This window comes from Pteropus alecto, unplaced genomic scaffold, assembly GCF_000325575.1.
Source record: "Pteropus alecto unplaced genomic scaffold, ASM32557v1 scaffold160, whole genome shotgun sequence".
Lineage (NCBI taxonomy): Eukaryota > Metazoa > Chordata > Mammalia > Chiroptera > Pteropodidae > Pteropus > Pteropus alecto.
The window spans coordinates 1917525-1929215 of record NW_006429864.1 but is presented as its reverse complement, the minus strand read 5'-3'; the positions used below and the strand labels follow the sequence as shown (position 1 = coordinate 1929215).

Sequence of the window (11691 nt, the reverse complement as noted above, 5' to 3'; positions counted from 1 at the left end):
CTTTTTTTCGTTCTCGGAGACCAGGAGGCAGGCGGGCCGCACTCAAAGAGGTTCATTCGTTCCCTTGCTCATTCATTCTACCCGAACCTGGAGCGGCCCTTCTTGTGAGGCGATCCCGGGGGCCAGGCTCTGTATCGGGCCCTTTGCCCTTTTTAACGGGTTCATTCCCTACAGCAGCCCCTACCGTTCGCTGCCCATTCTATAGATGGGGAAACAGAGGCATAGAAAGGTTAGGTCTCTTGATTTGGTTTCTGGCCGCCTGTCCCTGAGAGCCTGCCCTTTGCCAGGAGAGAACAAGGGGAGCCCTAGGGAGAGGGCCGAAGGATAGAAAGGGGGTGATAAGAAAGACTAAGGTAGGACCAGGCTTGGATCTTACATTAGAGATTTCAAGTTGGAAGGAATATCTTGATTAAGGACTGGCTGTCACTGGATTCCTCAGTGTCGCTCTTTCTCAGTCTTTCTACGTCTTTCTACTTAGTCTTCAGGACTTTATCGCCACTACCAGTGCCCTGTTTGCTAGGTTCCAGTCCAGGCTGGCTAACCTTGGTGGGTCACATAGCCTGAGACTCCCATTTGCTCTTCTGTTTAATGTCATTTGTAACAGGACCCACTTTTTTACTGGTTTTTGCAAGAAGTACATGAAATCATGGGAGTCCCTTCCTTTACAATTCTGTCACTAGCTCATTGTCACTATTCAGGGGATTCCTCCACTCACTCCTTGAGAGGCTTCTCTCAGAGGGGAGGTCAGTTCTCAGAGCTTCTTGGCCCTTTGTGGGAAAAGAGAGCAGTAACATCTTTCCTAACTACCATGTGCAGGGGTAATGTTCCCATTCCCCTAAACTGTCATGTTCAGTTACGTGTGTTGCTTCATGCAGTCTTCCAGCAACCCCAGGAGATAAGCACTGCTTTCATAGAGCTTCTTTTAAAAGATTCTGAGGAAATGGGCTCAGAGAAGCTAAATAACTTGTCCAAGATGACCATGCTTACCTTGCTCTTATCAACCAACACACACCTGTGAGCATGAGAGCAGAGGCCCCATAAAATAATCCAACCTCTCTCTGAATTACCATGCCAGATTGTGAATTACTGCCTCATTACTTTGAGGATTAGGTGAAATAGCAGGCTCTGTAAGCATTAGTTGTCATTTTTAGTGGTTTTTTTTTTTTCCCGTTCACTATAGGTTGGAGAAACATGGCAGCAAGGCGAATTGCACAGGAGAATTTTGATGCCGTATTACAAGAAAAGGCTAACCGGTATCATATGGACCCCAGTGGTGAGGCTGCAGGCGAAGCTCTGCAGTTTAAAGCTCAAGGTAAATTAAAGTGCTTGATTTGGGGGCGGGGCCGGGCAGTAATGGGACATTTAGGATTGAGGCAGGAGGATTTCAGTGCCTTGAACAAACGGTGCAACTTGTAGGATCCTACATTCCATATTTTTTGAGGAGAAATGAAGTTTCCTCTGGGTGGGAAGAAGGTATTGTCATTGCCTGGAGCTTCTCTTCCCCAGATTCCCTTTGCTACCTAAAGAAGGGTTCTTGAATCAATCTCCTGGCTCCATCCCCACCAGCACTGCCCAGGTTTGAACTCTTAAGAGTTCTGACCTGGATTATTGAAATAATCTCCTGAACGGTCTCTCACCTTCTGGCTTCATCCCCCTCAAATCTGCTTTCACCACAGATCTGTTAATGCCAGTATTTCTGGCCAAGGCCCTGGAGCTCTCAGGGCTCACCACTTCGGAGTACATCCTCAAACCAGTACAGGAGCAGTGGTGTGTACAAGATAGGAAGGCATGGGAGGGCCTGTTAAGCTGCTAAGAGTAGGTCCTGCCTGAAAACATTTTCCTTTGAAAAGTTTTGAAACACCTTGCCAGCAGACTCAAAAATGATTGCAGGATGACATGGAGGTCCCTCACTACCACACGCAAGCCTCCCAACCCTCACTTTCTGCTTTGGGCTTTGTGTTTTAGTGCTACCGTGCTACCTGTCTATGCTTTGAATCCTTCCTTATCCCAGCTCTGCCTGGTTGATTCTCTGAGATACTCTAAGACCCAGCTCACAGGTCCCTTTTCCCAGGGAGCCCCGGCAGGCCTTGAGGTTGATTTGTTGCCTTCCCAGCTACAGGGAAGTACGCTGTGCACTCACTCCTCTGCTGTGGGCTGGCCTCCTTCTGGCCTTGTCCCTAGGTCTGTGCTGCTCATTGCTGTACTAGCCCCTGAGCCAGCCTTGGCATGGTGGAGGATTTCTCAATGTTGGTTGAGTCTTAAGTGCTTGAAGTAGAGCTAACTTCTTACATGCTTTGGACCAGGAGAAACCAAGGTTCAGAGGCTGTCTCCTCATTCTGATTTATCAAAAATTTCATGAGTAGTACACAGAGAAGTACTTGTTGTAAAAGATATAAGAATTCAGAAGTAGTTAAGAGTAAAACATAGAAGTCCTGTTAGCTGCTTCCTTAACCTTCAGAGGTAACCATATTCGTGGTGGTCTGCATTCTTCAATTCTTTTAGCAATATATTTATGTAATCTTGAATACTTACCTGTATATATATACACACACACAAACATATCCATATGTACATACACATTTATGTATATGGAAATCTAAATCTTCATATCTTTATCTAGAGACTCGAAAACCAATACATATCTTGTTATCTCAACAAAGTTTGGGAGAAAGGAAGCTGGAAACCAAGCAGGGTGCTAGGTGGTTCTGAAACCACCTCTTTGTCACAGAGCTGCATGGTCCATCAGTTGGCCTTTGTCTCTGCTCTACTCTGCACTTTTCCAATGCCTTGGTTTACAAGGCATCAGAAAACCCCATTGTGAAGGAAGCACTCGATCGCTAATGCTGCTGCCATCACCACACCATCAGTAGCCATCAGTACTTGCATTATCTCAGTGGACTCCTTGCTGGAACATCCAGATCCACTCTCGTCCCTTTTGATCTCTTCCCTGCACAGTAGCCAGTGAGGTCAAATCTCTGCTCTGGCTTTCCATCTCAAAGAATACTCCAGCGTCCTGTTGAGGGCCTGACTTGATCTGATAACTCACTTCTGTTTTCATCTCCTGTTGTAGTGGTTCCTGAAATTTTCTGTGTATTAGAATTATTTGGGGCCTTTTTAAAAACTCCGATGCCCAGGTCAAACCCCATGCTAATTAATTAATTAAGGATGTGTGGCAGGGATCTCCAGGGACTCTAATGTGCAGCAGAATTTAGGAGCCGCCTTACCACGTTTTCCTCATTCCCTCTATTCCCTTCTGGCATGTTCTTCCCCTGTCGATCCCATGCTTCCTCCATAACTGCATGGCGTGGCCCCTTATATCAGGCCTCTACTGCTCAATATATTGTCAGAGCTGCCCTCCTCCACCAGCCTGTCTAAAAATGGCTTTCTCTTTCAAGTTCCTACCTGCTTGATATTTCTTACTGATACTTCCTTATACCTAATGGATTTTTGTTTTTTGTTGGCTCATACAAGTGACAAGTCCAGGAGACTAGAGACTTTGCTGTCTCCTTTCCCTGCCTAGAGCAGTGCCCACACACAGTAGGTACTCAGTAAGTACTGTTAAGTAAATAACTTGAATTTATACAAAGATTTGGCTTCCTGTAGCCTCTTACCCCATTACTATGTCCTGGCATCTCTCTCTCCCTTTCCTTTTCATTGGACTAGGTAATAGAATATGATTCAAAGGCTAGAAAGTTAGAAAGGCACTCTGTGCAAAGTCTCCCTGAGGCCTATAGTTCACTTTTGTTCCTAGCTTTTTATAGAGTTTCTTTATATGTGAATAAGCAAATGCAAATATAGGTTCCTGTTTTCATTTCTACACAGAGGAGGACAAAAGCACATTATTCATTCTCTTGATGGTTTGTTTAGGTTCTGTCTTGCCTCTTATCTGCTTCGGTCTGTTTTTTCAGAGGTTTGGTTAGCCCAATGGACCTTTCCAAGGGAGTGTATCAGCCAGCTTTGGGTCAGATGCTCAGCTGTGGCCTGGTTGATTGTGGTGGGTACAGTGTCAGACATGGCTCCTGCCTCAGTGGCACTATATGCCGAGAGTCCCTACTAGGAGGCAAGAGGGGCTGGTAACCTCCAGAAAACCTGTGTGCTGTGTGATAGAGGTGGAGATACACAAGTATTCCAGTCACAGTAAAGAAGTCTAGGTTATTTGAGGACCAAATACTCTTCCCTGAGTCTTAAAGTGCGTAAACAAGATGCCTGCTGAGCCAGGTCTGGAGATCTGAATGAGTGAGGGACACTACGGCCCAGCTTTGGTGCACTGTCACCAAGGCAGATGCAGACCCAGTGCTTGTAGGTCTTTGTTTTTATAAGTAGTAAACCCAGATGTTTAAAGGAAGCCGCACATGTTTTAAATGTTGGCAACAAATAGGAATTTATAAAATGCACTGAGGCAGATAAAGCATTCCAGCTAGCTAGTGGTCTGTAGACTGCCCATTTGCAGGCTCTGGTCTAAAGTACCTTTGTGTTTCCTTTTGGATTGTTTATTTCAGATCTTCTAAGGACAGTCCCAAGAGTCAGAGCAGATATGTATGATGACATTCACAGTGACAGCAGATACACTCTGGGTGGATCCGTAGGTCACTCTCGCGATGCTGGGAGAGAAGGCCTGAGAGGTGATGTGTTTCCAGGGCCTTCCTTCAGATCAAGTAACCCTTCTGTAAGTGAAGACAACTACTTTCGTAAAGAATGTGGTCGGGATCTGGAATTTTCCCACTCTGACTCCCGAGACCAGGTCTTTGGCCACCGGAAATTGGGACATTTCCGTTCTCCAGACTGGAAATTTACACTTCGTGGCTCTTGGGAACAAGACTTTGGCCACCCAGTTCCTCAAGAATCCTGGTCACAGGAATTTAATTTTGGTCCTTCTGCACTACTGGGAGACTTTGGCTCTTCCAGGCTGATTGAGAAAGATTGTTTGGAGAAAGAAAGTCGCGATTATGATGTGGACCGTCCAGGAGAGGCAGACTCTGTGCTCAGGGGCAGTGGCCAAGTCCAGGGCAGAGGCCGAGTTTTAAACATCGTTGACCAGGAGGGTGCACTCTTAGGAAAAGGGGAGACTCAGGGCCTGCTCACACCTAAAGGGGGAGTCGGGAAACTTGTCACGCTGAGAAGTGTGAGCACGAAAAAAGTACCCACTATAAATCGTATTACTCCCAAAACTCAGGGCACTAACCAAATTCAGAAAACCACCCCAAGCTCTGATGTGACCCTAGGGACAAACCCAGGGACTGAAGATATCCAATTCCCTACTCAGAAGATCCCTCTAGGGCTCAATCTGAAGGACTTTCGGCTCCCCAGAAGAAAGATGAGCTTCGACCTCATAGATAAGTCTGATGTTTTTTCAAGATTTGGGATAGAAATAATCAAATGGGCAGGATTCCATACCATAAAAGATGATGTTAAATTTTCCCAGCTTTTCCAGACTCTCTTTGAACTTGAAACTGAAACCTGTGCTAAAATGCTCGCCTCATTCAAATGCTCCTTAAAACCAGAGCACAGAGATTTTTGCTTTTTTACTATCAAATTTTTAAAGCACTCTGCTTTGAAAACACCCAGAGTCGATAATGAGTTTTTAAACATGCTTTTGGACAAAGGTGCTGTGAAGACCAAAAATTGCTTTTTCGAAATCATAAAGCCCTTTGACAAGTACATAATGAGACTTCAAGACCGGCTTTTGAAGAGTGTCACACCCCTGCTCATGGCCTGCAATGCCTATGAGCTGAGTGTCAAAATGAAAACCCTCACTAACCCCCTGGACTTAGCTGTTGCCCTGGAGACCACCAATTCTCTCTGCCGGAAGTCTTTGGCCCTTTTGGGACAGACGTTCTCCTTGGCCTCTTCTTTCCGGCAAGAGAAAATTTTAGAAGCTGTCGGTCTCCAAGATATAGCTCCCTCTCCTGCTTCATTTCCAAACTTCGAGGACTCCACTCTGTTTGGGAGAGAGTACATAGATCACCTGAAGGCCTGGCTGGTCAGCAGTGGCTATCCACTCCAGGTCAAGAAAACCGAACCTGAGGCAACTCGAGATGAAGAGAAAACAGTTCCTCCTATCAAAGCCGAAACTCAGGCCAAGGCTCTGAGTGGTCTGAATGATGGTAAGGAAAGCAGCAAAAGTTCCAGTTTGTTATCTGTTTTTCGTGTGTGTGTGTGTGTGTTTTAATGTCTCTTATTCTCTTTGAGGTGTTTACACAGAAGTTCTTTGGAAGCAAATTAGAATTTTAGTAGAAAACTCAAATTGGCCAGTGTACATGTCTGCCATTCATTCCACAAGCACGTATGAGGAATCTTCTGTCTACGACAGAAGTCCTTAAACGTTTCTGGGTCATAGACTCCATTGGAAATCTAATGAAAAGCTGCAGCTCTTACCAAAAAAAATATACATGTTTTTGTACACAACTTGCCTGCACTTTCTGAGGGTTTTGTACCATCCTGCAGCCAAGGTTAAGAAGCCCTGTTCCAACTGGTTCCCCCACCCCAGGGTATTCCTGGAAGGAAAAGTAAATGCTAGGCACTGTCTCTGAAGAGTCCCAGGATCCTGAGGGAAAGAAATCACGAAAACTAGCCCCTTCTGTGCTAGGATAATGAGGAACGTGGGAGAGGTCCCAAGCTAGTCTAACCTGGGGAGTTAGGGAGGCCATATTTGAGCTGTATTGAGGGACAGACAGAAGTCAGCCAAGTCTATCCAGGTGGTGGAGGCACTCACTCACTGTTTTAGACTGGCCAAAAATTAGCAGCAGATCCTTTAGGTACACCTAGAAACCTACAGTTAACAGTTGGCTTACAGGGAAGGGAGCAGGCCAAGAAGGAGATAATAGATATAACTGGCTGTTTGATGTTCCTTTTCCTTCCCCCTTATCCCCCAGGATGGCTGCTTTCATAGTCCAAACATCCCAGGGCTCATGAGCACATGTAGTGGCCATGTCTTCTTTCCTCCTGATGTGGTTTTCTGCTTGCATTACCCAAGACCAGTGAGGAAGTCACATTTGTCCCTAAATCTCTTTACTCCTCTACACCCTCGTGTAGCTCCTACTGCACAGGCACTGATAGGTCCCACCACAGGCGGCCACACCTACTAGAGAGGGAGCTTTCCAGAAAAGGGCTTAGGGCTGACACAGGCCATCTCTGCACACTCTCCAGCATGGTGGAGCAGAAAGTCAGTGTAAGAGTGATACTGGAGAAAAAAGTCACCCATAACCTAAAGTTGTCCACCACTGTCCTATTGTGGTGCTGCCAGGCAGGTGGGCCTGCCTGTGCAGTCCGAAAACACTACTGCTCGCTTTTACAAGATTGTCATAGGCCCTTTTTGTGTTTCTACAACTCACTACATCGTGACATTGACCTAACAAATTACCATACCTTTCCCTTGATGTTGGACTCATGCTACCTTTTAGAGGCTTCTGAGGCCGGTTAGAGCTGCTGTTCCCTTATAATTGGTGTCTACAAGCCTTGGCTATCTGGACAGCAGGTGGACAGCGCCAGTACTGCCCCACCACTGTTTCTGTTACTGTTAGAAATGTTGGGATGACATCTTTGGTTGAATTTATTATTACTATTATTTTTAATTTTTATTTTATTTTAACAGGCAAGGAAGACTTTTTTTTTAACTTTTTTTTTTAATTCCCCCCACACCCTCCACTTCCACCCTGACCTACGGATGTTGCTGTCTCCCCTTTAAGAATTGGATCTCTGAAGGCGGGGCGTCTCCTCTTACACACTCGTGGCGCACACCTGGGACCTGGCGTACCCGGGGCCTGGCACACCCAGGGGACCAGGCGCGCCCGGAGTACGGGCTGTGGCTCCACTGGGGCTCGAACCCAGGACCTGCTGTGTGTAAAGCAGACGTGCTAAACACTACTCTATGGAACCACCCCTAATTTTTATTTTTAAATTCTTTAACAAATACAGTCTCAGGAGGATTGCTGGGACCTACTTTCTGATGCTATTGTCATCGTCTCTAGAAATGGTTGCAGTAACCCACAAATTGCTTTTATCTCTGAAAGCTTCTGACTTTGGACCTCTTATTCTTTTGTAAAATGATGTAAAATTAGCCTAAAACAACAACAAAACAATTTCAAAATGGAAATACTTGCAATAACTGACAATTGAAAGACTTATCCTGTATAAAGCGCTCCCACCGATGTTTAAAATAAGCTCAAAGCTACAACTCAGACATAGGCAAAGACAGGACAGTACAGTTACGCCACAGAACAAACTGGAAAACCTTTCCAGTTCGGGAGTGGTTTTTATTGAATGAACTATTCTGTGCAAATAGCAGAAAACTAAATAATCTTATTATTTGAGGACACTTGCAATAACTGACAATTGAAGAAGATGCTCTTCTGTGTTGCTGGTGGCATTGTAAATTACAGCCATATTGTAGGAAATTCATACTTTAAAAAATGTTTTCATACATTCAGCGAATATTTTCTGTAAACACCTATCTTGGGACTATTGACTTTTAATTGGGAAATTTTTCTCATAAGTCTATATACATATGTTTTCTGATTATAGAACACTCATATGTTTATATTTCGTAGATAAAATGAAATTGTGACATTTACCACCCATAGAAAATGCCTGTTAATTTTCTGGTACATTTCCTTTTTTTTTTTTTTTTTTGTATCCATATTTGTATATCTTTTCTTCCCTCTTTCCTACTGGAAATCACAGCCTAGATAAACTTTTTGCATACTTTATACCTAAACACATTTTGTATCTTTTCCTCTAATATTGTGAACATTCAAGTTAGGTGATACACGAGAAGTGGTATGGATTTGCTACATACCATTTCCTTCTATAAAACATATACATACATTTTTCTTTACAGTCATTATAAGCCTGTGACTGTTTCTGTCCTTGTGGTTATGCTATTATAACTTTTGGGAGGATATTTTGCATATTGGTTTCTAGAGTAACATGCCGCTTTCCTTTTCTCAACGCTGGTCTCATGACGAGGATTTCGGTTGCTGGTGCCTACTTAGGCTCCATCCTAAGCCCCGACTCTGTCCTGGTCTTGCCAGGCCCCACATGGCCCAATGTGTTTCTCAGAAAAGCCCTTGCGTGTGTTCCAGCTGTCCCCCAGCGAGCAGATCACAAGGTGGTGGACACCATTGACCAGCTGGTCACACGTGTCATCGGAGGCAGCCTATCTCCTAAAGAGAGAGCTCTTCTCAAGGAAGACCCTGCTTACTGGTAGGTCTCTAAATGTTGAACCTCTAAATCCTTCCCATAGAGCACATGGCAATGTTTGTATTGCTCTGATGGTGTTCAGAACAGAAAGTGAGATGTTTATTTTGAGCAGTAGCGTCAGCTAGTGGGAAGAGCACGAGGTTGGGTCAGGTTCACCTGGGTTCATGCACCAGCCCTGTTGTAGACCTGCTGTGTGGTCTTGTTGGGCTTGGAGCTCCACATCTCTGTTGTGCTGGTGTAAGGATGAGCTGAGATGTGCATGCAAAATGCTTGTATAAGATGAGGGATATGTCACAGCAGCTGTCTGTGATTTATTGCAACTGTTAGTGAAAATGTCTCTTGCCTTACTGCCTCTTCACATGAATAGAATAACTTTTTAAATTAAAAGTTTTCATTATAAGTACAGTACTTATTAGAGAAAGTGATACAATTGAAAGGTAGCTGAGAGCCCACCATTTGAAGGGTGTCATTTCTGAAAATGGCATCCTGGAGTGATGCCTATAGTGTCCTAGTAGCAGAATGCTTCCATGGCTCCAAGGTGACTGATTTCTGTTGTGAAACCACTAGAAGTTATGAGCTCCTTCCTGGCTGCTGATGACAGAAACAGAGGAGGAATCCATCACTGCTGAAAGCTCCTTGTTGCCCTCTGGTCTCTCTAGGCAGGGGAGGTGACCTGGGCCCAGCTCTGGGTCTTTGGTGGAGCCAGGCAGAGCCTTGGACAGCAGGGAAGCCATCATGTAGAAAGGGATTGCAGAAGTGTATTTGTAGCAGTGAATTGGTCATGCTGGTGTTTTAGCAGTGTCGTCCTGTACCTGTTTTGTTACATAGGTTTTTGTCCGATGATAGTAGTCTAGAGTATAAATACTATAAGCTGAAACTGGCAGAAGCGCAGCGGATGAGTCAGACCTTGCCAGGAGCTGATCAGAAGCCATTGGCGGCAGAGTGTGCAGTCCGAGCCATGCTGTATGCCCGGGCAGTCCGGAGCCTCAAGAAGAGGCTGCTCCCAGGGCGGCGGCGCGGGCCCCTCCGAGCTCAGGGTCTCCAAGGCTGGAAGGTGAGGAGAGCAACCACTGGGACCCAGACCCTCCTATCCTCGGGCACCAGGCTGAAACACCACACCCGGCAAGCTCCAGGCTCCTTACAGGGAAAGCCACCCCAACCAGATGGAAGTGATGCTGCCAAGGACTGCCCACAAGACCCAGGCGGACCTTCTCAGGACCTCAGCCCAGAAGCTGCAGGCCCATCTCCCAAGCCAGCAGGAGTAGATGAATCTGAAGCCCCTCAGAGCTCCTCTCCCTGCCTATCTTCTGATGGTGGGTGTTCACTCCTGTTCCCTTCCTCTGGGCCCCAGCCCCAACTCTTCCAGGAGTCTCTGCCAAGAGGGGATTGTAGCCTCAGTGGTCTAGGCAGTGGGCAGTAGCAACAGGGACCTAGCCAGGATGGGTTCATAAGGAAGTGCTTTCTTTCCTCTTTGAAGGGGCTGCCCAAGAGTCCTGGTGTACCCTTCCTCCTGTTCTGAGAGTTGAGCTAACACAGGTTGCTGCCCAGTGACTCTGTCTCCCTGCAAGGTTTTACTGCTGGCCACATGTGCCAGTCTGTGGCTGTGAGCTCGTAGTGATCCACTTTTCTCTGTTCTTGCCTCCTTTATGTTCCATAAGGATGCCCTGTTCTCATTCTGCCTCCTCTCCTAAGTCTCTGTATTCCCTCCTCAGGATTAGCTGACCTGCAGTTCCTTCTAAAGTTACCAACTTAGTCCCTTCTGTTTTTCCTGGCCGTTACCTTCTCTCTTTGCAACAGGCCTGCCCCCTAACCAGTGCTTCCCACTCAGCATTAGGTGGGCACCTAGAGGGGAAGAATCTACACAACTGCATTTTCTAGCTATTGCTATGAAACAAGCAGCTCTAAACTGGCTTCACACAGGGCTTAGCCTATCTGGGCCTGCACATGTGTTTTTAGGCAGCAGCTGGTTGTTTGGAGCTGATAGAGGTGATATGGGTGACTGGGCCATGTGCCTCTCACCTCTCCATCAGTGAGCTGGGGTTGGTTCACCTGGAGTTGGTGTCAGGCCTCCAAGAGAGGCATTAGAGGTGCTCAAGGCCTCTTAGTCCCGGACTTGGCACTTCTGCCACATCTGTTGGCCAGCAGGAGTCCCGGGATCAGCCCCAGTTCAGGGGAGAGGGCAGTCCATTTCTGCTGAACATAGCTACAGAGTAACATGGCAAAGGCACAGATGTAGAGGGGGAAATGAGGAGCTGTCTTTGTAATCAGTTTACAGCCCCGTGATGTCCACACGGTAAGTGGCAGCTCAGAACTGACAAGTGACAGTTGCTTTGTTTTGTAGTTGACACAAAGACAATGGAGACTGCAGAAAAACTGGCCAAATTTGTTGCTCAGGTGGGACCAGAGATTGAACAGTTCAGCATAGAAAACAGCACCGACAACCCTGACCTGTGGTATGTACCCATCACACCCTTCTGATTTGAGTTGTTTGCC

General features: G+C 46.1%; 1 protein-coding gene across 10 annotated transcripts in view; it reads left to right on the top strand.

Annotated features, from left to right (window-relative positions):
* Positions 1-11691, top strand: part of SUGP2 (SURP and G-patch domain containing 2) — a 24128-nt gene that overhangs the window by 636 nt on the left and 11801 nt on the right. For 8 of the 10 annotated variants that reach the window (XR_001516569.2, XR_003045145.1, XR_003045146.1 and 5 more), the window contains exons 2-6: positions 1181-1312; positions 4500-6104; positions 9081-9201; positions 10027-10511; positions 11540-11651. Coding sequence is in view for 6 of the 10 variants with exons in the window: in XM_015586743.2 (XP_015442229.1) it covers positions 1192-1312; positions 4500-6104; positions 9081-9201; positions 10027-10511; positions 11540-11651 (2444 nt within the window). In the remaining 4 variants the exon portion in view is untranslated. Of the gene's footprint in view, positions 1-18; positions 51-91; positions 230-1180; positions 1313-4499; positions 6105-9080; positions 9202-10026; positions 10512-11539; positions 11652-11691 lie in introns of those variants that run through there. The other 2 variants (XM_015586730.2, XM_025044103.1) reach the window with 2 other exon arrangements.